This window comes from Herpailurus yagouaroundi, unplaced genomic scaffold (assembly GCF_014898765.1).
Source record: "Herpailurus yagouaroundi ecotype Mexico unplaced genomic scaffold, PumYag 186, whole genome shotgun sequence".
Classification (NCBI taxonomy): Eukaryota; Metazoa; Chordata; class Mammalia; order Carnivora; family Felidae; genus Herpailurus; species Herpailurus yagouaroundi.
In genome coordinates this window covers 2,608,324-2,636,149 of record NW_024412417.1, presented here as the reverse complement: position 1 = coordinate 2,636,149, position 27,826 = coordinate 2,608,324, and the positions used below count along the sequence as shown (strand labels likewise).

The 27,826-nt window shown below is 38.7% G+C and overlaps 1 protein-coding gene across 1 annotated transcript; it reads right to left on the bottom strand.

The window, feature by feature from the left end:
- Positions 1–3,727: 3,727 nt before the first annotated feature.
- OSGIN2 (oxidative stress induced growth inhibitor family member 2) lies at positions 3,728–27,820 on the bottom strand. Its single transcript, XM_040493931.1, has 6 exons — positions 27,717–27,820; positions 19,602–19,756; positions 13,892–14,028; positions 12,915–13,106; positions 7,814–7,905; positions 3,728–5,599 (listed from the first exon to the last, which is right to left on the bottom strand). The coding sequence occupies exons 1-6, from the start codon at positions 27,758–27,760 to the stop codon at positions 4,570–4,572; spliced, it is 1,650 nt and encodes a 549-aa protein (XP_040349865.1). The 5' UTR covers positions 27,761–27,820; the 3' UTR covers positions 3,728–4,569.
- Between the last annotated feature and the right edge of the window lie 6 nt (positions 27,821–27,826).

Below are 27,826 nucleotides of genomic sequence, written 5' to 3'. Positions count from 1 at the left end.
CAGGAGCCTCCTGTGTCACTGTCTTGAACCAGAACTTTATTTTTCTTAAAACTCAGTAATTAGGTGTATATGCATTTAAGATTGATATGTCTTCTGGACTTACTATTATCTTTTGCTATGAAATATCCATCTCTAGTAATACTTGTCTTGAAGTTGCCTCTTATCCTATGTCTTTCTTTTTTAATCCTTTTATAACCTATCCGTGTCTTTTTTATTTCCTTAAGTCTCTTATAAACACCATTGAAGCTTGCTTTTCATCCATGATGATGATAATTGTATTTAAAGTGGTGGTGCTTAATCTTACATAATTTGTGGTTGGGTTGAAGTCTGTCATCATATTTTTCTCTTTGGCCTACTTATTTCCACCTTTGGATTAAATATTTTTTAGTATTCCATTTATTGCTTCTATTGGCTTTATAACTACACCTTTTACATTTATTTAGTAGTTGTAAGGTTATACACTTATTTCTGCCTACCTTAAATAACATACCATTTATGGGGTGCCTGGGTGGCTCAGTCGGTTAAGCGTCTGACATCAGCTCAGGTCATGATCTCACGGTCCCTGAGTACGCGCCCCACGGTCTCTGTGCTGACCGCTCAGAGCCTGGAGCCTGTTTCAGATTCTGTCTCCCTGTCTCTCTGTCCCCCACTCACGCTCTGTCTCTGAAAAATAAACCTTAAAAATTTTTTTTTTAATTTAACATACCATTTATGCCTGTATAATGTGTATGTTGTAAATGTGTACTTCCACCTATCCCATTATTTATGGTATAATTATATTTTACTTCTCCATGTCCTAAATCTTAAATTTGCTTTATATTGTTTCTGGTTATACACTATGACATTCAACAAACAGTTAATTGGATTTTAAATAAATAAAAATTATTTTTCTGGGGCCTAAATTATTTCTGGCACTCTTTTATCCTTCATGAAGATACATGTTTCATCAGATCTCATGTGCCTCCAATGTGAAGAACTTCACTTAATATTTTGTGTAGTGCCGGTCTTCTGAAGTCAAATTTTCTTAGCTTTCATAAAATTTAAAGGATATAGAATTTTATGTAGATAAAGCTCGACAGGTTTTTACTTAAGCACTATAAAGACACTGCTCCACTGTCTTCAGTATGTTTTTTTCTGGTCAGTTGTTTGTTGTTTTGTTAATGAGTCTTTTTTCCTGTCTGCTTTTAAAATTTCCCCTCTATTTTCCAGCAGTTTGATAGTGATATGCATAGGTGAGATTTCCTTTATCTTGTTTGCAGTTTGAGTTTCTTGGATCTGTGTTTTTTTTTTTTTTTTTTTTGAAGTCAAATTTGGGCATTTTTCATTACTCCACATGTATTTTTCTGCCCTAGTCTCTCTTCTCCTTCTGGATTCCAGCTGTACATGTTAGGCCCCTTGTTATTTATCCTATATGTTATTAGATCTGTTGGTTTCTTAAATCCTTTTACCTCTGTGCTTTCAGTTTGGAGTTTCTAATCTGCCCTCAAGTTCATCTTTTCTTCTTGTATATTTTTATGGTCATCTAATCAGTTTTTCATTTCAGAATGTATCTTTCAGCTGTACAGTGTTCATTTTTTTTTCTGAGATTCACTGCCTGTTCATTGTTAACCTTTTCCTTTACAATTCTGAATATAATCGTATAGTAAATCAAAGTGCTTGTCTGCTATTTCTAACATCAGTATCAAGTCTCGGTGTTTTTATATTTTTCTCCTTAGTCATATTTTCTTGTTTGTCCTCATACCCAGTATTTTTTTGTTGTGTGTTTGATGTTGCTGAGAATCTGCATTTTGTTGTCTTCCTTTAAAGAGTGTCAGTTTTGTGCTGGCAGGCAGTTAACTTATTGGCAGGTCGAGTTGATCCTGTTGTCTTTAGTTTTAGGCTGCCTTGGACTTGAGTAATTATTCCCAAAGCCTGGCCTTTTTTTGAGGCCTCTGTTGAATGCCTGGGTGATCAGCAAGGTCTTGTTACTCTGTACAGAACTCCAGTGTCTCACAGAACTGCATGCATCCAGAAGGTCTTTTCAGTTTCAGCTGATGTTGCTCTTCTCTGCCAGGCCTTTTGGGCCATCACCTTGTACTGTTTATCATTGAGACACATTTAAGAGAATAATCCGATTTCTGGAGTTGCTTCTCAGTGTACCTCCCTCCTCTCCAGTAACCTCATCAGATTGCAGCAAGGAACCCTAAACTGTGAGGTTTTCTTCCATCTAGAGACACCACTTCCAGCGTCCATTTGGAAAATGCCCTCGGGCAGTCTGGGTAATTGTATAACTCACCTCTTCTGTTCCCCCAGAAATCAGTCCTGGGCTGTTGTCCATTGTGTGAAAACAGCAGTTTGTGTTTTTGGTGTAATAGTTGATTACAGTGAAGGGTAATCATTCCTCCATACTCCATTACTCCATCCTTGTTGAAACGGGAAGCTGTCCTTTTATTTTTAAATTTAAATTTGATGGCTATTTTTAATTTGCCCTGCTACTTACCCACATACACCATTTTTCTTGAGTACCCTGGGGTGAAGGCAGGGACATTCACAAGCAACAGAATGTCTGGTCAGTCCTTATTCCATGTACTCTTTTCAGGTTAGGCTTAGGGATCACGGCCCCTTTTTTCTCCCAGGAATGTATACAATGTAGTTTAAAAGTCTGTATGATCTGATCAAAATGGCTTTATGCAATAAAGCTTGTAACCAAGTTAAATTTTTAAATGACCTTTCAGTCTAATTTTCATTCTGGGTGCCTCAGTGATTGTCAGGCTGGGACTTGCTCTCATTTAATAGGTTTAATTTGGAAGAGTTTTTACTACTTCTGTTGACCACTTGTTTTTTCAAAATTAAAAGGTTCTGAACTAAGTTCACATACTCAAGACTGCCTAAAACCACTAAGAGCCATGCCTAAATCTTGTTTTCAAACCCCGAAGTGATTTTTTTTTTTTATGTTTTTGAGAGAGCACACAAGCAGGGGAGGGGCAGAAGGGTAACAGAATCCAAAGCAGGCTCTGAGCCATCAACACAGAGCCCAACACGGGCTCAAACTCACAAACCATGAGATTGTGACCTGAGCTGAAGTCAGACACTTAACCAAGCCACCCAGGTGCCCAAGTGATTCTGCTTTTTAAACATTCTTTCCAGAGCTAGACTTTTAAGGGGTGAAGAAGACATCATTATAACTATCAATTAAAATTGAGTGTTTTCCTCTATCCCAAATAGCTGGTTGACAGTGATAAGGAAACGATTTAGAATTCTGGGACGTATAAGAGTGTAAGAATTCATCTGAAACAGCTCCTTGGAGAAGTAGATTTTGAATTCTAAGGTGAATTATGATCCTGTAAGCACATAACATTGCAACTGAACAGAAAAATACGGACATTTTAGTCCTTTTTTATACTAAGGAAAAAGGAATAGGTATTCAATAAACCCATTACAAAAAGGTTAAGAAATTCAGAAGACAGACTTTTTATGCCTAACACAAATTCTGGGGACTTGTGTGAAAATACAGACATTAAGCACATCTAAATAAATGTAAATCAAGATAGGGTATATAATTCAATAAACAGCCATAGGATAAGCTGCTAGGTCATGTCCAACAGATTTCAAAGTAATCATGAGAATGGAAAAGAAAGGTTTTAACCTTAAATAATTCTAGGAATACCCAAATAATACTACAATATTATAAGTATTTTTGCCCAAATGTTAGTTTTAATGACAAAGTAACTCAAAATTGACACAGGGATAGTTTTCACAATTTATTGAATTGCAAGTTAGATTGTTATGTTAATGAGAGAATAAATCTCCAAAAATATTTTGGCAGGTTTGTGAATGTACCTTTAAGTGTATGCCAACATTATTGGACTCTTTAAATTATTAGAAGCTAAGAATATGAAGTACTTACCAAGTTTACAATAAAAATATTTTTTAAAATACCATATTTGGTAATAAATTAGATTTATAGAATTGATCATTCAAAATAAATTAAACCTGAGTTATAAATGCTTCCTACTCTGCCCACCCCCAGCATACCTAAGTTATAGTTCTTTTACACCAGTATGTCTCAAATGAGCATACAGATTCCTTGAGGATCTCATTAGATGCAGTTTCTGATTTCAGTAATCTGTTGTGGGGCCTGAAAGTCCACACTTCTACCAAGCTACAAATGAAGCTAATGTTGGTCTTTAGACCACCCTTAGGTCACCTTGCTGCTCGAATATACAGTGAAGACAATTTCTGGTTTAATGGGACTGTATGGTTTTATCCATTATTCAAGGCTGTCAGATTTTGGAATCAAACATAATCACAAACGATCACCAAAAAAAGTCTTGGAAGAAAAGAACGTTTTTGTTAAGCGCTTAAAGTATACCAAATTGGCAGTGTTTCTATTGGTCTGACAGTGATACCTTTGATACTATATAGATCAGGATGCCAAGTTCTTGTAACTGTAAAAAACAGTTACTATAGATAGCTTGAGGCTCTCTTCAGTTCATTCAAGTCCAGAAACTTCAAGCCAGTACACTGCAAAACCACTATTAAAAAATCTTTAATGGTAAACTGTCCATATAAATTACTTGTAAACTCACTTTAAGCTATCCCGTCTCCCCCTCCTCTTTCCACAAACAAATGTTTTTTCTTCTGCCTTGTAGCTAAACAGCGTGTAACACCCAATGCCCCTCCCTTTAAAAATCGAACAAAATTGTCTCCAACCAAAGGACCCAATGCAAAAAGGTTGGCTTCTTTAACACATTCGTAGGTATATGCATCTATTTCCACAGGATTAGTCTTACATGTGATGGGCTGGCTTGAGTTGTGGCCCAGGTAACACCCTTGCTCCTTCAGAAAAGACAGATTGGGATGAGAACCTATCAGTACTACTGCTGCAGAGAGCTTAAATATTTTCTTCAATCCAGAGATGCTTTGAAGAATGCATTTCATGTCCGACTTAAAGGAAAGCACATGGTGCTCAGGAAAACTGGTATAATCAGAAAGAAGAGTGGAGTCTACAGAATATGACTGAGTACACATCATATGATAGACTTTATGGTATTCTGGATAAAGCTTTTTGGGAAGCTGTTTGAAAATTAAGCTTGGATCAGTTACTCGTCTGCGAAATACATGAATCACAGGAATATTATTGTTGTACGCACACAGTACTGCGTCAGCTGCAGTAAGCCCGGAACCCACAATTAACACTGGGTCCGCTTTGCCACGCAACTTTCCTTTGCCTATAGCAGCTCCAAATTCAGGCATTGAATGGAACACAAAAGGAAGATCTTCCCCTTCAATTTCCAGATGGGCAGGAGAATCCAGCGTGCCAGTTGCCAGCGCTACGTTCTCAGCAAAGAGACAGAAGGGAACGTGGGAACCATCCGCTACTCGCTGATAACCTCTGATCTCCCAATTCCTCTTGATAAGTTTTGACTTCTCTATCTGTAAATGCTGCGCTGAAATATTTCTGTCTTGTCCATCACCATCACCTTGATCTCTGTAGAGTCTTGATACAGAGGTGATATAGGTATTCTCTCTGAAATTCTTCTGCAGACCCATGACTTTTACATAATGTTTATAGTAACGAGCTATTTCCTCTGGCATAACACGATCCCCTTTTAGGTTCCTAAAAAAGGAAAAACATGCTATGAAGATAGTACTTTGATAGTTTCCATGATTGTTCCTTTTCCATCTAGTAAGCTATGATATAGATCTTTTTAATTTCGCCTGTCTTAACTACAAATTATCCTTTAACAGAGAAAGCCTTCTTTAACAAAGTTCAACATTTAAGTAAAGAATTAGTTTTATCAGTCAGTCCCCTGAGGGTAGAGACTGTATTTTAATGCATCTGTTTCCCCAGGGCTTTGCATAGAATCTGTGCGGATTAGCTACCTTTACCAATGAATTTTTTAAATGAATTAAAATGTGGAAATTCAGACTACAGTCTATCTCACAACTATAAATAATCCAGTCTATATGCTATTCAGTCTACACACTATAATAGAATGACAGATTATAACATTGATATTACACTGCAGGTCTAACTACAATACATGATTCTTAAAGATAATCGGATTCTGACATGATTTTTTCTAAGTTGCTATTTTCTCCTAATGACAAAATAATTCATATCGGTCTTCTGAATAAAATCATCTTATATCTAAGTAGATAAAACAATTCTGTGTTTTCCTATTAACAGAGGTCTATAAATACACTTATGTACTTTTATTCAAAAACAGCATATTCATTTTCCACTTGAACTTTAAAGCAATAGGCATTAGTAACCCTCACTGGGCCCCAGTTAGAGAATAAGTAGCAGTAAAAACATACCAAATCATTTCACATAATTCATTACAAATTGTAACTAGAAGTTCATAAAAGTTTTTTTTTTGTTTTTGAGAGCTAGCACATGTAAGTGGGTGTGCAGGCACGTGCGTGGGGGAGGGGCAGGAAAAGGTGGGGGACAGCAGACTCAAAGCCAGTATTTAATGACAAGATTCTTCACATATTGCTTCGATATACAATGTGCCCAATGTAAAAGAATGAATACTTTTGGCACATAATCACAAAGCTTCCCCCCCCCTGGTTTTTTAATGTTTTTATTTATTTCTGAGAGATGAAGAGAGAAAGTGTGTGCAAGTGGGGGAGGGGCAGAGAGAGGGAGGCAGAGCATCCAAAGCAGGCTCTGCGCTGACGGCAGACAAACTCACAAACCTTGAGATCTTGACCTGAGCAGAAGTTGGACGCTTAACTGAGTCACCCAGGTGCCCCAAGGCTTCCCTTTTTTACCCCTATCACAAAAGGAAGAATGTTGAGCAATTTCACTTGCTTGCTTATGAAAATCAAATTGTACAACTTGCTTGATTTTGCTACTTTTCGTTTCAAACCAATATAAAACTCCTTTAAAAAAAAAAAAAAACCCAAAAGCAGGGCTGGTTCAGTCAGCACGTGTGACTCTCGATCTTGGGGTCATGAGTTTGAGCCCCATGTTGAATGCTGAGATTAAACAAATAAAACTTAAAAAAAAAATCCCAACAGGAATATTTGAAAGGTTTAATCTCTATGGCCCATGCTGGTCTGAATTTGTTCTCCTTAAATCTTCTCAAGGATAATTTCCATGGATTAATATGGTTTCTATCTAGCAGAAAGTCAAGCACTCAATGTTTACAACCCTGCAAAAGTTAAGTAACTTCCTGCTTTACTTGTTTCCGTGAGCAAATTAGGTTTCTCTATATTATCTAATTTAATACTACTATCCTTGAATATAAGGTTTTTCATATTTCTCTTCTTAAATTTTGGGTTTTTTGCTCCCAAATAAAACTATATTATTCCAAGGAGAAATTTCTTCTCAGTTCCTTCTATTTTCGTATTTCTTATTAAATATTTACCTCTATAGTAGCCAACAGTGTAGCCAATCATATCACAGATTCTGGCTTATTCCATCATTCTAAATTATTAAGCACATACACTCATCTACTCTGAAAGCCAAACACTGTAAGTACATATATGTGAGATATCCATACACAAACGTGTATATCCACTGATAACAGTAAGTGTAGAAAGGATTTGTGGGTGGATGAGAAACTAAACAGAGTGGTTTAACAGAGTGGGATAAATCCATAACTAACAAAAGTCAAAGAAACCCAATCTGTAGACAAACCTTTACCTGTGTGTGCTTAGTCTCTAAATGGAAACTAGCTCATGATGACTGGCTATGAAGAGGTTTTATTTGAAAGACACATGAATTTATACTATTCCAAGACAGGATCACAAATATTTTGGAAACTGCCAATGGACTTTCCCACTGTACATCAAAGGATTCTAACAGTTCGATATTTACCTTCGTTTGCTGGATACCCAGTCTTTAAATTTAAGTCCAGGTAGCTCCATCCAATTTCCAAAGCTGATTGTCAACATGGAACCTTCCATATTCTATTTGAATAAAAAATGCACAAACACATTTAAGCAGTAACATGGATTTGTAAAAAAAACCAAACCCATCTTCATTCACTATCATTAAGAATGTGGATAAGGAGAGCTGAAAGAAGTAGTTGTGTAAATTAAAAATACTTTTATCATTCTGTAGCATTTATATTCCTTTCATAAAGTATACATTTATAAAACAAGTTTATCATATTGCCAGATGCCTATACAATGTTGATAGCTTCAGCCTATAAAGTAATTCAGATACAGAATATGTTATAGGAAATCTGTAATTTCACTTTTTAAACAAGAGGAAAAAAGTTAATTTCTAACACTTTAGATGTCTACCCATTTTAACAGATTTTTCTTCATTTTATTTATTTAATTATTTATGTACTCAGAGACAGGCAGAGAACGAGTGGAAGAGAGGCAGAATCCCAAGCAGGCTGCATTCTGTCAGCACAAAGCCCGATGTGGGGCTCAAACCCACAAACCACAAGATTATGACCTCAGCCAAAACCAAGAGTCAGATGCCTAACTGACGTAGCACCCAGGCACCCCTAACAGATTTCTAAAAACTGGGCAGTGAAACAGCCTTTCCCCCTCCATCAATTATAACTGTGAAGTCCAAGCTGGCTTGGATACAGCAGCATCTCTTTCTAAAACTAAGGAAATAAGCAGTGGTTACCTGATTAAGAACAGACTCCCAGCTGAGGCTAATGCTGCCTTTAAGGAAGTGAGCCCTTCAAGCTCCCTTGTCCCACTTACTTCTGCTTTGCTCACTTCAAAGCAACAAGCCCAAGGGCCAACAGCACCTGTCCCAATGACCCCAATGATCTCTCTCAACCATTTCTTTTAGGCTATGGCTTTTTCTTAACTTTTCTTGTCCTGTTTTCTGAACAATCCGGTACTGGGAATGGTACTTATTATTACTAACATTTCCAGGCACTTACTATATGCTGGGCCATGTGAAGCCCATTATCTATGACAGTGTGTAGGTCACCACCAGGAGAGAAGGCAGCAAGCGGTCACTGCTCTGAGGCAGGCTGGGCCTGATACTATGATCACAACCAAGAAGACGGAAAACATCAGAAGGGAAACAATTTATTGTATACAGAAATTATCTGGAGCCATAATTGTCTTATCTGGAACTCAAAACCCTTAGGGCACTAAGAGTCCACTTCCTGTCAATAATCTCAACTTTATTCCCCCTGCACCAATTCTTCCGGTTAGTTGAGAGCCCTAGTCCCTGATCTCTTTTCTCATTATCTGCCTTGTTTTCCCTTATGTGATCTAAATGCCATGAATGCCTGCTATCAGGGACACTTGGTATATTAAGAGATGCAAACCTGACAGGAGCATATAGAAAGAGAAGAAACAGAAGCATGTTTCTTAAAGGACACAAATGGGCTGTAAGGAGTGTAATATTAAAAAGGGAGGAGGATGTTCCTGGGTGGCTCAGTCCGCTGAGCATCCCATTTGATTTCGGCTCAGTCATGATCTCACAGTTCCTGGACCGAGCCCTACATTAGGCTCTACACTGAGAGTACACGGAGCCTGCTTGGAATTCTTCCTGTCCCTCTCTCTCTGCCCCTCCCCCAATCTTGCCCTCTCTCTCTCTCTCTCTCTCAAAAATAAATATCTTTTAGGGGCGCGCCTGGGTGGCTCAGTCAGTTAGGCAGCCAACTTCAGCTCAAGTCATGATCTTGCGGTCTGTGGGTTTGAGCCCCGGATCAGGCTCTGTGCTGGCAGCTCAGAGCCTGGAGCCTGCTTCAGGTTCTGTGTCTCTCTCTCTCTGCCCCTCCCCTGCTCACACTCGGTCTCTTTCTCAAATAATAAACATTAAAAAAAAAAAATTAAAAAAATATCTTTTAAAAAGGAAGGGAGAATATTCTAGATTGGATAAAGACATCATGTGACAGTTTATAAAGAGAAAGAACAGGAGTGCCTGCAGGAATTAAAAGAAGGTCAGCCTTATGCAGGAAAGTATTAACAGGTTTGGGCTGCTTGAACTGTACACGTTACTCAGAAAGGTCTGTTTTTAAGGACTGGCTTTTGGCTGCCTCCTATGAGAGCAACACTGAGTGCTTTGAATATTCTATGTAATGAGTGATTTTTTTTTTTGTAGGCCAGAGGCCTTGGGCCATGCTGTACCAGTATAACTGTAGTTTATCCTAACAACAAGATTTATGGTAAACACCAATGTTTGCTCTGAGAGGCAAGGCAATCAGTTACTGAGATCAGTCATGTGGCCACTGCTGTTCTACATGACTGGCTCCCAGAAAATCGTGGACACCAAGGTGTGGGTGAACATCCCTGCATCCCTGATTGGCAACTCTTTGCACACGTTGTCACAAATCATTGTTGGGAGAATTAAGTGCATCCCCAGTAAAACTCCAGTAAAAATGAACATTTAGAAACTGGAGCTTGTTTTCTCCTGGACTTCATCCTATGAACTTTTCCCCTTTAAGGATTCTAATCTGTATCCTTTCACTATAATAAACTATAACCATGAGCACAAGACCTTTAAGGAATCCTGTCAATCCTAGTGAATCTAGAGTCTGATGGTGAACCTGGACCCCCCAGCAAAAGTAGGAAGCCTTTCCAATAATATGGGTCAAGGATGATGATGGCCAATATAGCAAAATTATAATTACAATGGGGAAAAGTAGGGTAGACGGACTTACCATATGTTTATGAAAAATATGGAAAAGATAGGATAATTGGTTTGGAGTGGGAGTTGAGGAAAGAATAATCAAGAAAGGTTTCTTGCTTGAGTAACTACATTACAGCGCTATTCCATAAGGAATTTAAGAAATCTGATAATAAAAATGACTATTTAGGCATGTTGAGTTTGAGAACACCAAGGAGTAATCAGGGGAAGGTAACGAGGTGAATATACAAAAGAAAACAATCTGGGCTACGGTTCTTGATTCAGGAATCACTCAGTGCAAGACAGTGGAGTTATAGGAGGAAAGCCGGGGAGAATGAAGAATATAAAGAGATGACCTTGGCCTGGGACAGAGTTTACAGAAGAGTACATAAGGTAACTGAAAAAAAGAGTGATGAAACAGGAAGAAAAACGAGGAGATGAAAGGTTCAGAGAATCTAAGAGGGATATCAACACTACCAAATGTTGCAGAGGTCAGGAGGGATACATTCTGAGACTCAGACTGAGCAAAAAGGAAGTTACTGACCTTCAAAAAGAAGCTCCAGGAGAAAAGGCAGTGACAGAAGCTACAGTCAAGTGAGCTAAGGAATAGGAGGCAAAGGCAGAGAAATAAAGGATAGGTAACTATTTCAAGAAGTTGGCTCTAAGGCAAAGGATACAGATAAGCTGGCACATAAAAACTTTATTATCGTTATTATTTTTGAGACACAGAGAGAGAGGTGGGGGCCATAAGCAGGCAAGAGAGGCAGAGGGGGGCAGAGAGAGAATCTCAAGCAGGCTACACACTCAGCACAGAGTCTGACGTGGGGCTCAATCCCATGACCCTGGGATCATGACCTGAGCAGAAATCAAGAATCAGACACTCAACCAACTGAGCCACCCAGGCGCTCCACATAAAAACTTTATTTTTTTTTTTATGTTTGTTTATTTTTGAGAGAGAGAATCAGCACATGAGTGGGGGGAGGGCAGAGAGAGAGAGAGACAGACAGACAGACGGGGGAGACACAGAATCCAAAGCAGGCTCCAGGCTGAGCTGTCAGCACAGAGCCTGAAGCAGGACTTGAACTCATGAACTGTGAGATCATGACCTGAGCCAAAGTCGGATCCTTAACTAAGCCACTCAGGCGCCCCTGAAAACTTTTCAATAAAGGATAATAATTTTAGTATATTCATATACTGATGAACAGAAGCCAGCAGAGAAACTCAAGATACAATGTCTCTGGAGAAGACAGGGATACAGGATACAGTCGGAAGGTAAGCCTCAGATAGAAATGATACCATTTCCACTCTAACAGGGGATAAGAAACAAGGAAGCAGTATGAATGGAGATAAGTTTGTAGGTTTGAGTACAAAATTAGAAAACAGAATCCATCACATAGGAATTAAGAATATTTCTAAATAGGAAAGTTAAAAAAGCAATAGAAGTTTGACAAGAACATTTAATAAGTAAATATCAAAGGATTACCAAACAGTGTTCAGGACCCAAATGAGGTTGGAGAGTACTTTTCACAGTTGTACAACTTTTTTTCTGGCAAGATTTAATAGCACAAGTATAGGAAAAGACAAAATTGACAGTTACGTGAATTGCTTTTACTGCCAAGCCTGTGAGGCAGAAGGACAATGAGGCAAGGGAATTAAGGAGAATGGCTAAAATCAAGGGACTATAGAACCTAAGCTGGGGTAGGCAAGGAGGTTAAGACCAGAGTTTCAAATGCTCTGTTTGAAAACTGGGTACAGTACGAACTGGGTAATGGAGCTGGAAGCATCAAGAGGTGTGGTCACAAAGGTATTTGAGAATTTAGATTTTCACGGAGTAGTTACAGTGGAACCCCAGGAGTTTGTGTCTAAGGAGGAATGGAAGAGATCGTTAAGAATGAAGAGATAAGAGACTAAGAGGTTAAGGTGTTGCTTCTGTGTCACATATGTAGTTACTGAAGGTGACGGTAAAACTTGAGAGGTAATGGAAAACCCTATCTGTTGCTTAAGCCGCTCAGTCTGTTATATCATTATAGCAGCCCAATAATACAACTTCATTGGGATGAGACGCTGTGTGAGATTTTGTAAAGTCTAAAATGAATTTAAAACTTTTTACTGTGCAAACTACTGTTGTAGTATTTTCTACTTAATTCTTGTAAAACAGTATAGAGAAGCTTATGCTAAGACTATCAGTAATCAAATGTGGCTTACCTTCTTGTAACCCATATTGTATTGAACAGCATTAAAATTCTCAGATACAAATGTGGTAAACACTGTACTTCATGTTGTAATGTTTCAGAATTCAAACAGCCTTCTCAAGACGACATATAATAACTCACATGGACTAAAATGCTAAGAAAAATATACTCACATGCCAAGCTCCACCAGGTGGACCTTTACCGAGAACTAGGTGAGGGATGTAATGATGTTGTTCTAATTTCCAATGCAAAACGGATGGATAATCGTACCCAAAGTCAGCATCTGGATGAAGAAGTGTGTCGAAAAGTACTGCCACTGGATTGGATGATCGGCCCTCAAGGCCCTCAGACAGGTATTCTAAGTCCTGAATGAATTTTTTAAAAAAGAAAAAAGGCAGGTAGAGTTTGAAGGAAAAAACAAAACTAAAACTAAAACACCACAGCTATTTTAATAGTGAATGAAAGCCATTACTCAAATCCAGCACTTCCTAGAGAGTGTTGCTACAAAACACACCTTGAGATCTTCATAGATGCTTTGGTCAAATGAATATGAGACAGGATTTCAAACAAAGCTAATCAGCTCCTTTTACTGCAAATCTTGAAGATCCACTTAATACATTAATATGCCTTAATATTTACTATGACATTCCAGTAACAAAAAGCAGCACTTCCCAAACTTATTTGAACAAACAGCACCTACTAAAACTCCCACCAGGAAATAATTTGGGAAATTCTGCTTTAATCAAAGGAAAATAAACAGAAGTAACTTGGCAGACTATATTTACAAATCAAAAATAAAAATGTTAGAAAATGTTGTCTAGAAGAAAGAATTTTCAGTTAAGTTAATACAATACTTATGGGCACCCGGGTGGCTCAGTTGGCTAAGCATCCGACTTTGGCTCAGGTCATGATCTCACAGTTTGGGAGTTTGAGCCCCGTGTCGGGCTCAGAGCCTGGAGCCTGCTTCAGATTCTATGTCTCCCTCTCTCTCTGTCCCTTCCCTCCTCGTACTCTGTCTCTGTCTCTCTCAAAGATAAACATTAAAAAAGAACTTTTTTAATAAAAAAAAATACAATGCTTATAAAAGTACAAAACTAACCTTGAGTATTAAAAAAAAAGGCAAAAGCACTAACATGTAAGAAATAAATACCTGATCAACAATGGAAAGATGTCTTCCTTCTTCTAATTTACTATGTAAGATTGCATTTGGATGTATTGCTTCTGATGATAAATATGGTCTGTAGCCCGATAACATGTAAGAAAGGCAGATTCCTGAGGGTCCATTTCCTATTACCAAAAAACAAAAAAGGTAGAGACAGGTGCATCATGTGTTCAAAAGCATATTCATGAGTTCCTTCATTCAGGTGCCCTTTCCTTTAAATATCAACCCCTCTCAAAGTCTGGTGCTAACAAACTCCTAAATTAATCAGGTTCTGATTCTAAATCTATTTAATCACTATATCCATTCAGCTGTCTTTGTTAGTGTCAATTCTTATGATCTCAGAAGATAAAAGTCTCTTGATTCTCCTCAAGAGACTTGAACACACTTCTATTCCAAAATCCTTTCACATTCTACATTCAGATGAATTTTGATAACACACAATCCTCATCATGCTACCCCCCCTCCATTTGGAAGGCTTTAACTGCTTGCTTTTAGCTATCCAGTGCTCACCATATTCTGGTCTCAATCAGACCAGACTGATCTGATACCATCTTCCTATATTTTTATTTGCTTAAACTAAAACTAAACTGAATTTTTTGCTGAACCCTGGTGAACTGCATCCATTTCTGTAGTTCCTCTAGTCCGGGTTTCCACTTCTCTATTATCTCCAACTACCAAAAATTTAATCCAACTATGCTAACTGCCAGCTATCAGGAAGGAAATCCTCTTCCATCTCTAATGTTTTGCCCCAAATAAAATAAACTCCAAGATGTAAATATGAAAAGTAAACTCATAAGAATATTAGACAATATAGGCTAATTCTTCTACTTATAATGCTGAAGCCTTTAAGTATGACACAAAACTCAAAAGACAGAAAGGAAATGAAACCATGTGACTTCTAAAAATGAAAATCAAACAAGAAATACTAGAAGTTAAGACCTGAGGCAGAGTTAATTTCCTTTAATCAAACCAAAGAGACAAAACTAAGGAAGTAGTATCATATGATAATATCAATACAAATAAAAGATACAGAAAAAGCATTTAATAATATCCAACACCTATTCATAATAAAAATAAAAAAACCTCAGCAAACTCAGAAGGAGGATACTTCTCCAACTTCATAAGGAGTACAGTAAATCTACAGCTAACAGCATACTCAATGGTGAAAAACTAGATGCTTTCCCTCTAAGATCAACAACAAGACAAGGATATTTCTTCTCATCATTCCTACTCAACAACACACCATGACAGAGGTCTTAGTTAATGTAATAAGAAAAGGAAAGACAGACTGGAAAGATATAAAATTGTCTTTGTTCACAAATGCCTTGATTATCTATGTAGAAAATCCCAAAGAACTGACCAAAAAACTCCTAGAACATCGAGATTGCAAGATACAAGGTTAATACACAAAAGTCATTTCTTTCTTATATACCAGCAACAAACAAGTGGCATTTTAGAATAAGTACACAACACCGTTTAATTTGTGCGCATGTGTGCATGCACACACACAAATACTTGGGTATAAATCTCTATATATTTAAGGTAAGTATATAGAAGATGCGTACAAGGAAAACCACAACACTCTGATGAAAGAGCCTGAAGATGATCTAAATAGATGTTCACGAATAAGAAGATTCAATACTGTTAAGATGTTAGCTCTTCTCAGCTCGATCTACAGATTCAATGCAATCCAAATAAAAATCCCAGAAAGTTACTTTGTGAATATTGACAAACTAATTCTAAAGTTTACATGGAGGAGCGCCTGGGTGGCTCAGTCGGTTGAGCATCTGACTTCGGCTCAGCTCATGATTTCACAGTTCATGAGTTCAAGCCCCACTTCAGGATCTGTGCTGACAGCTCAAAGCCTAGAGCCTCCTTTGGATTCTGTGTCTCCCTCTCTCTGCCCCTCCCCTGCTCGCACTCTGTGTCTCTTTCAAAATTAAACATTAAAAATAATAAAAAACTTTGAAGTTTAAATGGAAAGGTGAAAGACCCAGAATAGCGAACACAATATTGAAGAAGAAAGTCAAGACCAACACCATCCAAACTCAAGTCTTACCATAAAACTATGGTCAACAAAACAGTGTGGAAATTATGAAAGAGGAGCAAATCAATGGAAAAGGACAGAGCAGAGTTAGATCCTCACAAATATAGTCAACTTATTTTTGACAAAGGAACAAAGGCAATCCAATGGAGAAAGGATAGTCTTTGCAACAAATGGTACCATAACAACTGGACATCCACATGCAAAAATCTGAATCCAGATAGTAACCTTATATCATCGTTTACCAAAATTAACTCAAAATAGACCAGAGGCCTAAATATAAATAAAGCATAAAATTAGGAGACAAAACAGGAAAAATCTAGGTGACCCTGGGTTTGGTAGTAAGTTTTTAAATGTAACATCAAAAGCAGGATCCATGAAAGAAAAAACTGATAAACAGGACTTCATTAAAATTTAAAATTTCAACTCTGGAAAAGACATTCTTTTTTTAAAAAAAAAATTTTTTTTAACGTTTATTTATTTTTTTGGGACAGAGAGAGACAGAGCATGAACGGGGGAGGGGCAGAGAGAGAGGGAGACACAGAATCGGAAACAGGCTCCAGGCTCTGAGCCATCAGCCCAGAGCCCGACGCGGGGCTCGAACTCCCGGACCGCGAGATCGTGACCTGGCTGAAGTCGGACGCTTAACCGACTGCGCCACCCAGGCGCCCCTGGAAAAGACATTCTTAAGGGAATGAAAAGATAAGTCACAGACTGGGAGAATATATTTGCAAAACTTGTTTGATAATGTACTTGTTTCTAACTTGTACCAAGAACTACTGAGTCTCAACCATAAGGAAGTAAATAACCCAATCCATTAAAAAGTACACAAAAGATCTGAACAAATTATCTTTGACATCAAAGATAAACAGATGACAAATAAGCATATGAAAAAACACTCATCATGTATGATCACAGCCCTGCAAATTAAAACAATGAGGTACCACTACCCACCTATCAGAATGGCTAAAATCCCAAACATAGACCATACCAAATGCTGACAAGGACTTAAAAAAATTGGAACTCTCATTCACAGTTGTTAGGAATGCAAAATGATACAGCCACTTGGGAAGACAGTTTGACAGTTTCTTAAAAAACTAAACATAGTCTTATGATCCAATGAGCATTTAGGTATTTACCCAAGCGAGCTGAAAGCCTAATGGCTATGCAAAAACCTGCACATCCATGTTTACAGCAGCTTTACTCATAATTGTAAAAAACGGGCAGCAACCAAGATGTCCTTCAATAAGTGCATAAATAAACTGAAGCATCCATACGATGGAATCGTATTCAGTGACAAAAAAGAAATGAGCTATCCGGCCACAAAAAAGACCTGGAGGAAACTTTCATGTATACTGTTAAGTGAGAGATGCCAGTCTGAAAAGGCTCCATACTGTGTAATTCCATGGATATGATATTCTAGATAAATCAAAAACAACACACAGAGTAAAAGATCAGTGGTTGCCAGGGGTCGGGGGTTGAGGAAAAGGACAAACAGGTGGACCACAGAAGACTTTTGGGGCAGTGAAACTATTCTGTAAGATACTATAACTGTGGGTACATGAGGATACATGACATTATACACTCAGCAAACCTACAGAACTGTACAACATAAAGAGGGAACCCTAATGTAAACTACAGATTTTAGTTAATAGTAACCTATAAACAGAGTTTCATCAGTGATAACAAATACACCACACCAATAAAAAGATACTGATAATAGGAGAAACTGGAGGTAGCAGAAGGGGAATATATAAGAACTCTCTGTACTTCGTACTCAATTTTCATGTAGACCTAAACTGCTCTAAAAAATAAAATCTATTAATTAAAATAAATCTTAAATAAACGCAAAATAGCGGGAATTAGGATCTGAGGCAAAGAGCGAAGTTCCTTAAATCAAAAAGAAAAAAACACTCAACAGACATTGGCAATAAATGCACACAGGCAGTTCAGAGAGAAATAAATATGTAGGTAGAATGCTTCCTCACTCCCAAAGATGTCTCCATCCTAACCCCAAGAACCTGAGATTGTTACCTTATACAGCAAAAGGTAATTTTGCAGATGTGACTGAATGAAGGAGCTTGAGATGGGGAGAATATCTTGGTTCACAAAGGTGGACCCCATCTAATTATACAGATCCTTAAAAACAGAGACTCTCTCCCAGCTCTGGTGAGGGGGGGAAAGGTGATGATGGAAGATGAAGAGAGAACCAACACTGCTGGCTTAGATGATGGAGAAGAGGTCCAGGAGCCAAGAAATTAGAGTAACCTCTAGAGACTGGAAAAGGCAAGGAAACATTCTACCCTAGAGACTCCAGAAAGGGATGCGGTTCTGCAGATATCCTGATTTTAGCCCACTGAAACCAGTGTTGGACTTCTGACCTACAGAACAGTAAGATAATAAATTTACATCATTTAAAGCCACTAGCGTTTGTGGGAATTTGACAGCGGAAACGAGCTCCTGCTCTGTGCTCCGGCGGAGGGCTATTGCCAGCAGGAACAGTCCTAGAGTGTTAGGTTAAGCTACCCATTGGCTAGCTGAAGCAAAACACGAGTAGATGGTATTGGGGGGAGTGAGGTGGACAGGTACAGATCACGGTACTTTTTCCTTTTCTGATGCTCCCACAGCCCAGCTGAGACAAAAATAGGGTTTCTTTACTCATGCCGATACATTTGGGAAGGAAAATCCTGGGCTCGGGATTGGATGGAAGTGAGAAAATGCAACATGAGGTATGGTGTCTAAGATACCCTGGATGCAAGCCACTAAGACACCATCATCTCTCCCATCTCCCCGAGAGAGAAATCTAGGATAGAACAATCTTGCTTTCCTCCTTTCCTTCCTTCCTTCCCCGCATCCCCCATATGCCAGTCAGAGGACAGCACTTTTCTCCCCTTCCTGTTAACTTTGGAAAGGGGCTATCAAAGAAACTAAGGAAACTATAGGACATCAAGGTACATTATGCCCCATAATGCTTTCCTGCAGCAGTACCTGTAGTACTTGTCTGACCAGGTAAGTCTGAATATTAGATGCAAGATATACGTGACAGGTAGTTAAACACATGCAGTTACTTTATCATAAAAACTTCTGTAGTTCTGAAGTAATTAGATCTTATTAATTGCTTAATTTTTAGTATCTTATAGGACTATCTGTTGAGGTGGTACAAAGGATATAGGACACTAGCTATTGGTTAAGGTCATTATAAACATTACTGCAGAATACCGTAACGTTCATTACTGAGAACTGGTTACTACTTGCATAAGTTACTCAACTTCTGAGTTGCCCTGACTGTATCTACCCTACAAAAGAGGGCTCTAAGGTTGTAAGGCATAATCCAACAATGCACACAGAATGCTCTGTATAGAGCTCTAATAATACTGGTTATCATCATTGCCATGATGCTATCATAATTAACTCAATTGATAGTATAACATAATAGAGTAATATCAGGCTTTCAACAAAAGATTGTTACATTCTAACACAGAATCTAGTATCAGATAAACCCATTACTCTCTCCAAAGATTTGGTTATTGGTTAAACATATCAGAAAACCTAAGAGTATTTTTCAGGACAATCCAAAGAACTTGTGCCATGTAACTATGAGTAGACAGTAGCAGTAAGGACCATAATTTTAAGAGACAAAATTTAGTAACTTACCTATTACTACCACAGGCAAAGTCACTGATGAATCTTCCAGTAAAGAAGTTTCTTCAACTAATGGCATAGCTTTAACTTTTTGCCCCAAATTATCACCAAAATATTGCACTAAGGAATTAAAAATCTCTCCTTCGGTTTCAGTGTCACTATAGTTTCTTTAAAAACAAACACACAAACACGGAACAAAAACAAAACAAGAGATATAGTCAATATAGCCTTTATAAAAGTCTTTCTTCAGATTTAGCCATAAAATATTCAAGTCCCATAAAAGGAGAAAAGGAAGTCCTTTCTGAAAGGAATGCTTTCAAATTAGTAGATTAGCTTGCATGTCAACCTGTACCATTGTTAAAGTCAGAAATCTTTTTTTTTTTTTTAATTTTTTTTTCAACGTTTATTTTATTTTTGGGACAGAGAGAGACAGAGCATGAACGGGGGAGGGGCAGAGAGAGAGGGAGACACAGAATCGGAAACAGGCTCCAGGCTCTGAGCCATCAGCCCAGAGCCCGACGCGGGGCTCGAACTCACGGACCGCGAGATCGTGACCTGGCTGAAGTCGGACGCTTAACCGACTGCGCCACCCAGGCGCCCCTAAAGTCAGAAATCTTAAATGGCCGCTAAGGTCTCCGTTACCAGCAGGCCAAGTCCTAGACAAGTTCTAAATAAGACGCCATCTTCAGAGACAGAAGAGACAGCACTGTATTGGGGATTTTTAGAATTCTCTGGGATTTCCTAGGAATGGCCAGCTTCTCTTTTACTTTTTTCTAGTTAATAAAAAGACAGGTGCACTAGAGGTGGTATATTTGGAAGTCACATAAAGTATTTTAAGGAAAAGTTACTGTTTTTATACATTATAAACTATGCATTTTGGTAAAAGAAAGGTTTATACATCTTATTAATTCTTAAATATTGAAATATAGAGGGGCGCCTGGGTGACTCAGTCGGTTAAGCGGCCGACTTCGGCTCAGGTCATGATCTCACGGTTTGTGAGTTCGAGCCCCACGTCGGGCTCTGTGCTGACAGCTCAGAGCCTGGAGCCTGTTAAGGATTCTGTGTCTCCCTCTCTCTGACCCTCCCCTGTTCATGCTCTGTCTCTCCCTGTCTCAAAAATAAATAAAACGTTAAAAAAATTTTTTAAAAATATAGAAAGATCTCATTTTTTTTTAATGTTTATTTCTGAGAGACAGAGAAAGAAAGCGAGAGAGAGAGAGAGAGAGAGAGAGAGAAAGAGAGAACATGTGTGCAAGTAGAGGAGGGGCAGAGAGAGGGAGACAATCTGAAGCAGGGTCCTGGCTCTGAGCTGTCAGAATTTAACATGGAACCGTGAGACATGACCTGAGCCGAGGTTGGACATTCGGCCAACTGAGCCACCCAGGCACCCTGAAACACGGAAAGGTATTAATGCTCATTTCTAATCTACCTTCTTCCCCAGTTACCTCCCTAGAAACTAATTAAAAAAAATTTTTTTTAATATTTATTTTTGAGAGAGAGAGACAGAGCATGAGTGGGAGGAGGGGCAGAGAGAGAGGGAGACAGAATCCGAAGCAGGCTCCAGGCTCTGAGCTGTCAGCACAGAGCCCGACGTGGGGCTTGAACTTCTGAATCATGAGATGATGACCTGAGCTGAAGTCGGACACTCAACTGATGGAGCCACCCAGGCATCCCAAAACTAATTTTAACATTCTGACACACTCTTGCAATAAATGGAATATCCTCCAAACACAGTAAATGTTTTGCATTATACTAGTGATTATTTCAGAATAGAATCCCCAAATTATTTTTCATCTTCATATAGTCAGTAAAAGGCCACTAACTGGAAATATTAAACTGAGCACCAACTATGGGTGAGTATGCTTATTACCATTTCCAAAATGATAAACATGAGATGGGTCAGTTATTTCATAGGCCTCACAGATCCTGGAGGACAATGATAAATGGAGAGGATGAGGCAAAAACCAAAATTCCTGCTTCCCTATAGCCTCCCAAGGTCCCAGTCTGCACCAGGATAGAGTGGGCTTCTCCAGAATACACCGACAGCCTTCCTGAAGGTATAACCTCCACCCCAAATATCTGGACTCCCCTACGGATACATGGCTCTTTGGGCCAGAATAGATACCCTCTGGACATGGTTACTAGGGATAGCCCCTCCTCAAAGTGAAGACTGCTCCTGGAAGAAGTGTCTTATACTCAAATTATCCCTTTCAGATCATTCCAACTACTTCTCCGATCAGATCCAGGTATACTAGCTGTCTGGCCTGCTTCCACTTCTTGTTAACAGAACTCAACATCAGTGCATTATATTCATGCCTGTTTCTGATATTTCTCCAAAAAGCGTGCCAAGGGCAGGTTCCCTAGCTCACTTCGGATGCTTCTGACCAAAGTCCTTTTGGATACCCGGGCCTGATTAATATCATTGTGGAGGCTGTAAAGGCCACAATTCTTTGTCTGAAGATGAACACCTCACCTTCAGTCTCTTCCAGATTTCCCTATCTCAAACGTTGTTCCCATATATATAATCTGGGAAATAAAAAAAAATGATAATCACTCTTTTTGTTAAGGAGAGGTGTCCTTCAAACCTTAAACATTTCCTCCTTTTAAAGAGTACAATTCAAGGGCGCCTGGTGGCCCAGTCATGTCAGCATCCAACTCTTGATTTCTGCTCAGGTCACGATCTCCCAGTTCAGGAGATCAAGCCCCATGTTGGGCTCTGTGCTGATAGCAAAGAGCCTCCTTGGAATTCTCTCTCCCTCTCCCTCTGCCCCTCTGTTGCTCTCTCTCTAAATAAACTTTAAAGTGTACAATTCAGGGTTATTAGTATAATCACAAATTTTTGCAATCACCACCACTAATTCTAGAATTTGATCACCCTAAAAGTGATAAACCGAGTTAATAATAGTAAACTAGTTAGTAGTAAACTCCTGCACCCATTAAAACTCAGTCCCCATTCTTCCCTCCCCCTACTACTGGCAACCATTAATCTACTTTCTGTCTTGTTGGATTTGCCGATTGTGGAAATTTCATACAAATGGAACCTCTCATACATTATGTAGCCTTTTGTGTCTGGCTTCTTCCACTTAGCATGTTTTCAAGGTTCACCTACGGTGCAGGATGTGTTGGTACTCCACCCCTTTTCACATCTAAGTAACATTCCACTGTATGGATAGAATATATATTTTGTCCATTCACTAGTCAATAAACATTTGAGTTGTTTCCACTTTTTGGCTATACAAATAATGCTGTGAACATTCACATAAAAATTTTTGTGTGGACAAATGTTTTCATTTCTCTTAGGAGTACATGCAATGGCTAGATCATAAACTCTGTTTAACATTTTAAGGAACTGCCAAACTGTTTCCTAAAGTGGCTGTATCATTTTACAACCACACCAGCAATGTAAGAGGGTTCCAGCTTTTCCACACGCTCACCGACACTTTTTTTTTTAGCTATCCTCGTTGGTGTGAAGAGACATCTCGTTGCAGTTTGACTTGCATTTCCCTAACACATTCCCTAGTGACTAATAATGTTAAGCATCTTTTCAATTTACTTATTGGCCATCTGTATCACCTTCTTTGTAGAAATCTTCCATTTTTTGCCCACTTTCAAACTGGGCTTTTTATTATTGAGGTTTTTCTTTTTTTTAATTGCTTTAAAGCTTATTTATTTTGAGAGACAGCACAAGCAGGGTAGGGGCAGAGAAAGGAGAGAGACAATCCCAAGTAGGCTCCACGCTGTCAGCACAGAGTCCGATGCAGGGCTTGAACTCATGGGCCAGAAGATCAAGACCTGAGCCAAAGGCAGATGCTGAACCGACTGAGCACCCAGGCACCCCGATAGTTCAACTTTAAAAATCCTTTACACGTGTAGAGCACGTCTCTTTTCAAATAGATGATTTGCAAGTATATTCTCCCATTCTGTGGATTGTCTTTCACTTTCTTTGTTTTCTTATGAATCACAGAAGTTTCAATTTCTGATCAAGTCCAATTTACTTCTTCTTTTGTTGCTGTGCTTTTGGTGTCCAAGGAACCACTGTGTGCCTAATTCAACATCACCAAGACGGACTACCATTTTCTGTAAGTTTTAGATTTCTAGTTCTTATGTTTAGGTCTTTCATCCATTCTGAATTAAATTTTTATACACATGAGGTGTCAGGTAAGACATCTTTTGCTTGTGGATATCCATTTGTCCTGAAACCATCTGTTGAGGAGACTGGAATTTCCCCTTCATCTTGTGATCTCATGGAAAACCAACCAACCAACCACAAATGTATGGATTTCTGAACTCTTAATTCTATTCCACTGATCTATATCTTTATGCAAACACCATACTGTCTTGCTTACTGTTTCTCTATATTAAGTTCTGAAATTAGGAAGCAGTAGTTCTCCAACTTTCTTCAAGTTGTCTTGGCTCCTCTGAGTTTCTTGTAATTCCCTATGAATTTTAGTATCTGCTTATCTTTCTGGAAAAAAAAAAAAAAGGCAGCCAGGATTTTGATAGGGTTGCACTAAATTTATAGACCAGTTTGAGGAATACTGCCATCTTAATTAAAAATACTAAGCTTTTCAATCCATGAATATGGGATTCCTTTATAGTTCTTCTCAATGATGTTATGTAGTTTTCACTATTCAAGTCTTACAACTTATTCCTATTCATTCTTTTTGATGCTAGTGTAAATGGAATTTTTTCTTAATTTCATTGTCAGACTGTTCATCACTAGGGAGTATAGAAAAATGACTGATTTTTGTATGTTGATCTTGTATTCTCCAATGTTGCTGAATTCATTTATTAGGTCTAATAGGTTTTGTGTGTGGACCTCAAACAATTTAACTGGTCTGTTCCAATACTCTAGTACATGAACTAGAGCCAGCATTCTAGCTTATCTAAATCCTTTGTGCAGTGTAAGTAATTTGTTCTGATTTCCTACTGGTCATTAGTATAAACTGTATGTATGTAATGTGTGTATATCTATAATACTGGCATAAACTATTTGCAATAAACTTGCATGGTATTTGATTAATACAGATTAACAGAGAGAAAAAACTGAATCAAGAGAAACAAAAACCAAAAGTATGGTTCACTGGCTTTAGATAAAGCAATGATAAAACAAAGGCCTACTGGTAAGTATTCTTGCTAAAAAATTCAGCTACAATTTAGTTTTATAATATATGCATAGTGTATCACAGGTCTATCAACATTTTCAGTTTCTACTTGAGATATCCAATTTGATGAATGTTGTATTTAAAACAAGTATTTATTCTAATAAAAAAAATCTCCTTTTCATTTGGAACACTAAATTAGAAAATACAAAATTACAATATAGAATATAGTGTAAAAACATTTTACACACATGCAAAAATAGTTGTCCTATTAGGTATCAAGTTAAAAAATTATTTGAGGGGCCCCAGGGTGGCTCAGTTGGTTAAGAATCAGGTCATGATCTCACGATTGTTAAGTTCAAGCCCTGCATCTGGCTCTGTGCTGGCAGTACAAAGCCTGCTTGGAATTCTCTCTTTCCTCCTCTCTCTGCCCCTCCCCTGCTTTCTCTCTGTCCCCCACCCCCATGCTCTTACTCCTCAATACAAATTAAAAAAGACTATTTGATAAATATGATCTTGGAGACCTTCCATCTTTTATTTTTGAAATATTATAGTCCAGTCTCAAAACAAATTTAAGAGGATGGCACAGGCATAAAATTTGGGTAGCAAAAAGACTTTTCTCACATCTAGCAATATTACCGGAGTTTTTACAGTCTTTGGAAACATTATCCTAAACTGTTACCAAATTTATACTACTATATGGGAAAAAAAGGCTCTAAAGTTACAGATGTTCACCACACTGTTCATCTTCCAAAATAGTAAGCATGGAACAGTTAGATGGTTGAGAAGTCAGCGGACAGTTCTCAAAATACCTGTTCCTTTCAGATATTGTGTAAGATCCAAAATACAGAGGTTATCACAACCTGTTTAAAACGTATTATTCCTAATAAAATCGCTCAAAAAAAATAACATGAGTAAATTATAAACACCTTCCTAAAGAAGCCATCTTAGATGTTTTATTTTTTTAAATGAGATACAATACAGTTTTTTTTTTTTACAATGGGTATATTATTTATTAATCATAATTTTCACCTTTTGGCTAGCAAGTCTTGCTTTCCTTTAACCCTCAAGATCAAAACATATCAAGTACTTTGTTTTTGGGAAAGACAAATCCTCCAAATTTCTGTACAAAGAGGTAAGCATATGGTATCCACAACCTAGGGTTAGTTAAATGGATACAAATCCCAACCTGTGTCTTTAGAGTTCAACTGTACCAAAAGCGGTCAAAAGACTTTTGGACAGCACTTTTCTGAAAGGCATGTTTAATTTCTCAGGGGCTTCAGTTTAACAAGTTTTCACTAGAGGAATGGGTTTTCGAAACTCTCCAAAGTGGATCTGATACTCTCAAAACAACGTCTGTCAAACAGTCAACAAACTAATTTGCCTAGAACCCAAAATTCAGTAGTTTATTAAATAAAACAATGTTTTTTAAATAGCCAGAACTTAGAAATCCCTACAGAACTCATTGACTGAGAGGCTGGGCAAGCCTGGACTGTTGCTCTCTATTAAAGGAGTCCTGAACCTTCCCTGTGTCTTACACTCATTTGCAATTTGGTGAAGCCTCTGAACCTCTTCTTTAAATAATATATTAAACACATAAAAGATACATAGAATTTACAAGGAAACCAATTACATTAAAATACAGTTACAAAAAGTTTGTGACATTTATTTGCACTTCTCTATTGTATTAAAAAATAAGTTTAGTGATGTGTAAGCACTGTAATTTTGAGGAAATAAGTATACAGTGTTCCTAGAAATCTACCACTATGAAGTGAAAATGTGCATTCTATTGGTGACAAGGTCACAAATACTATGCTGCTTGTTGCTTATATTCATAGTTGAAGGACATGAAATTTTGATTGAAGTTTTTAGCCAATGTATCAGTTGTACCTTTCTTTACATACAAGTTCATGACCATGTGAGTTCTACCCATGAACTCCAATTTTAAAACTCTTGATCTGAGAGATGCCTGGGTGGCTCAGTCAGTTAAATGTCCAACTTCGGCTCAGGTCATGATGTCACAGCTTGTGAGTTCCAGCCCCACATCAGACCCTGTGCCAACAGGGCTGAGCCGGGAGCCTGCTTCAGATTCTGTGTCTCCCTCTCCCTTTCTGCCCCTCCCCTGCTCGTTCTCCCCCTCCCCCCAAAATAAACGTAAAAAAACAAAACAAAACAAAAAAAAAAAAAAAAACCCTTGATCTGAGTTTCAGATTTTACTAGAAAAAGTTTATACAGCATTATCCTAGCACATTCATAGACGCCAAAGTAAGGTGCTTTACTATTCTTTGCTAAGTCTAACATTTCTTCACAGGGTTAAAACCAGTTCCAAGTGTCTTTGGTCTTTCCACAACTGACTTAAGCATTGGCCAAGTGTGCTAGATCTAGAACACATAATATACTCACTTTTATTTTAAAATGCATTAACCTGATCATCCCTACAAACTTGGCCATAATGTGAGTCCGGAATGGCCACCTATTTCAAATTTCCACAATATATGGCTCACAATGACAAACATCTTAGAACAAAGTTAGCATCTACTACATCATTCCAATTAAAAGAGTTCTCCACCTCCCTTCAACACAGTAACTTATCGCGTTTAAAATAAACACATAGATATAGGTATAGGTACATACGTATACATACATACTAAAGGTGGGGTAGGGAGGAAGCTTCGCCAATACTTCCCTAAAACTTTGCACCACTTAGAAGTCTCAGGTCGCCGTAACCGACTCACTCCGGGCCTAGCCGGTTTCGAAGTCCCATGACTGGCACAGTCCAGGGAAAGGAAAAGGGGACAACAGAGGGCAGTCCCCCGGAGCGAGGAGCCCCCAAGCACAGGCGGCCGAGGCGGGAACCCCGACCAGGCAGGAACCAGGAGGCAGCTGCGGCCGAGGCGGGAGGCCGCTGCAGACCAGGCGCTCGCCCCGCATCCCGGACCCGTCCCGACCCCGCCCGGCCTCAGCATCCAGGCCGGGAAGCGCTCCGCCCGCTCCCGTCCCCTCCCCTCCCCGGCAGAGAAGTCACCTGAAATGACCGGCCAGGGAGCAGCGGCAGCACCACACCGGCATGGAGCGCGGCGCACGGGGCGTCTGAGCGCGACCACCGCGGCCGCCGCCGCCGCCGCCGCCTGCGCC

Excerpts from the sequence above, each read along its gene's own strand:
- OSGIN2 (XM_040493931.1), bottom strand. The coding sequence starts at position 27,760 with ATGCCGGTGTGGTGCTGCCGCTGCTCCCTGGCCGGTCATTTCAG. Across the intron at positions 14,029-19,601 it reads TTTGCCTGTGGTAGTAATAG|GAAATGGACCCTCAGGAATC; the intron begins GTAAGTTACTAA and ends TTTTGGTAATAG. Across the intron at positions 13,107-13,891 it reads ATCTTTCCATTGTTGATCAG|GACTTAGAATACCTGTCTGA; the intron begins GTATTTATTTCT and ends AAATTCATTCAG.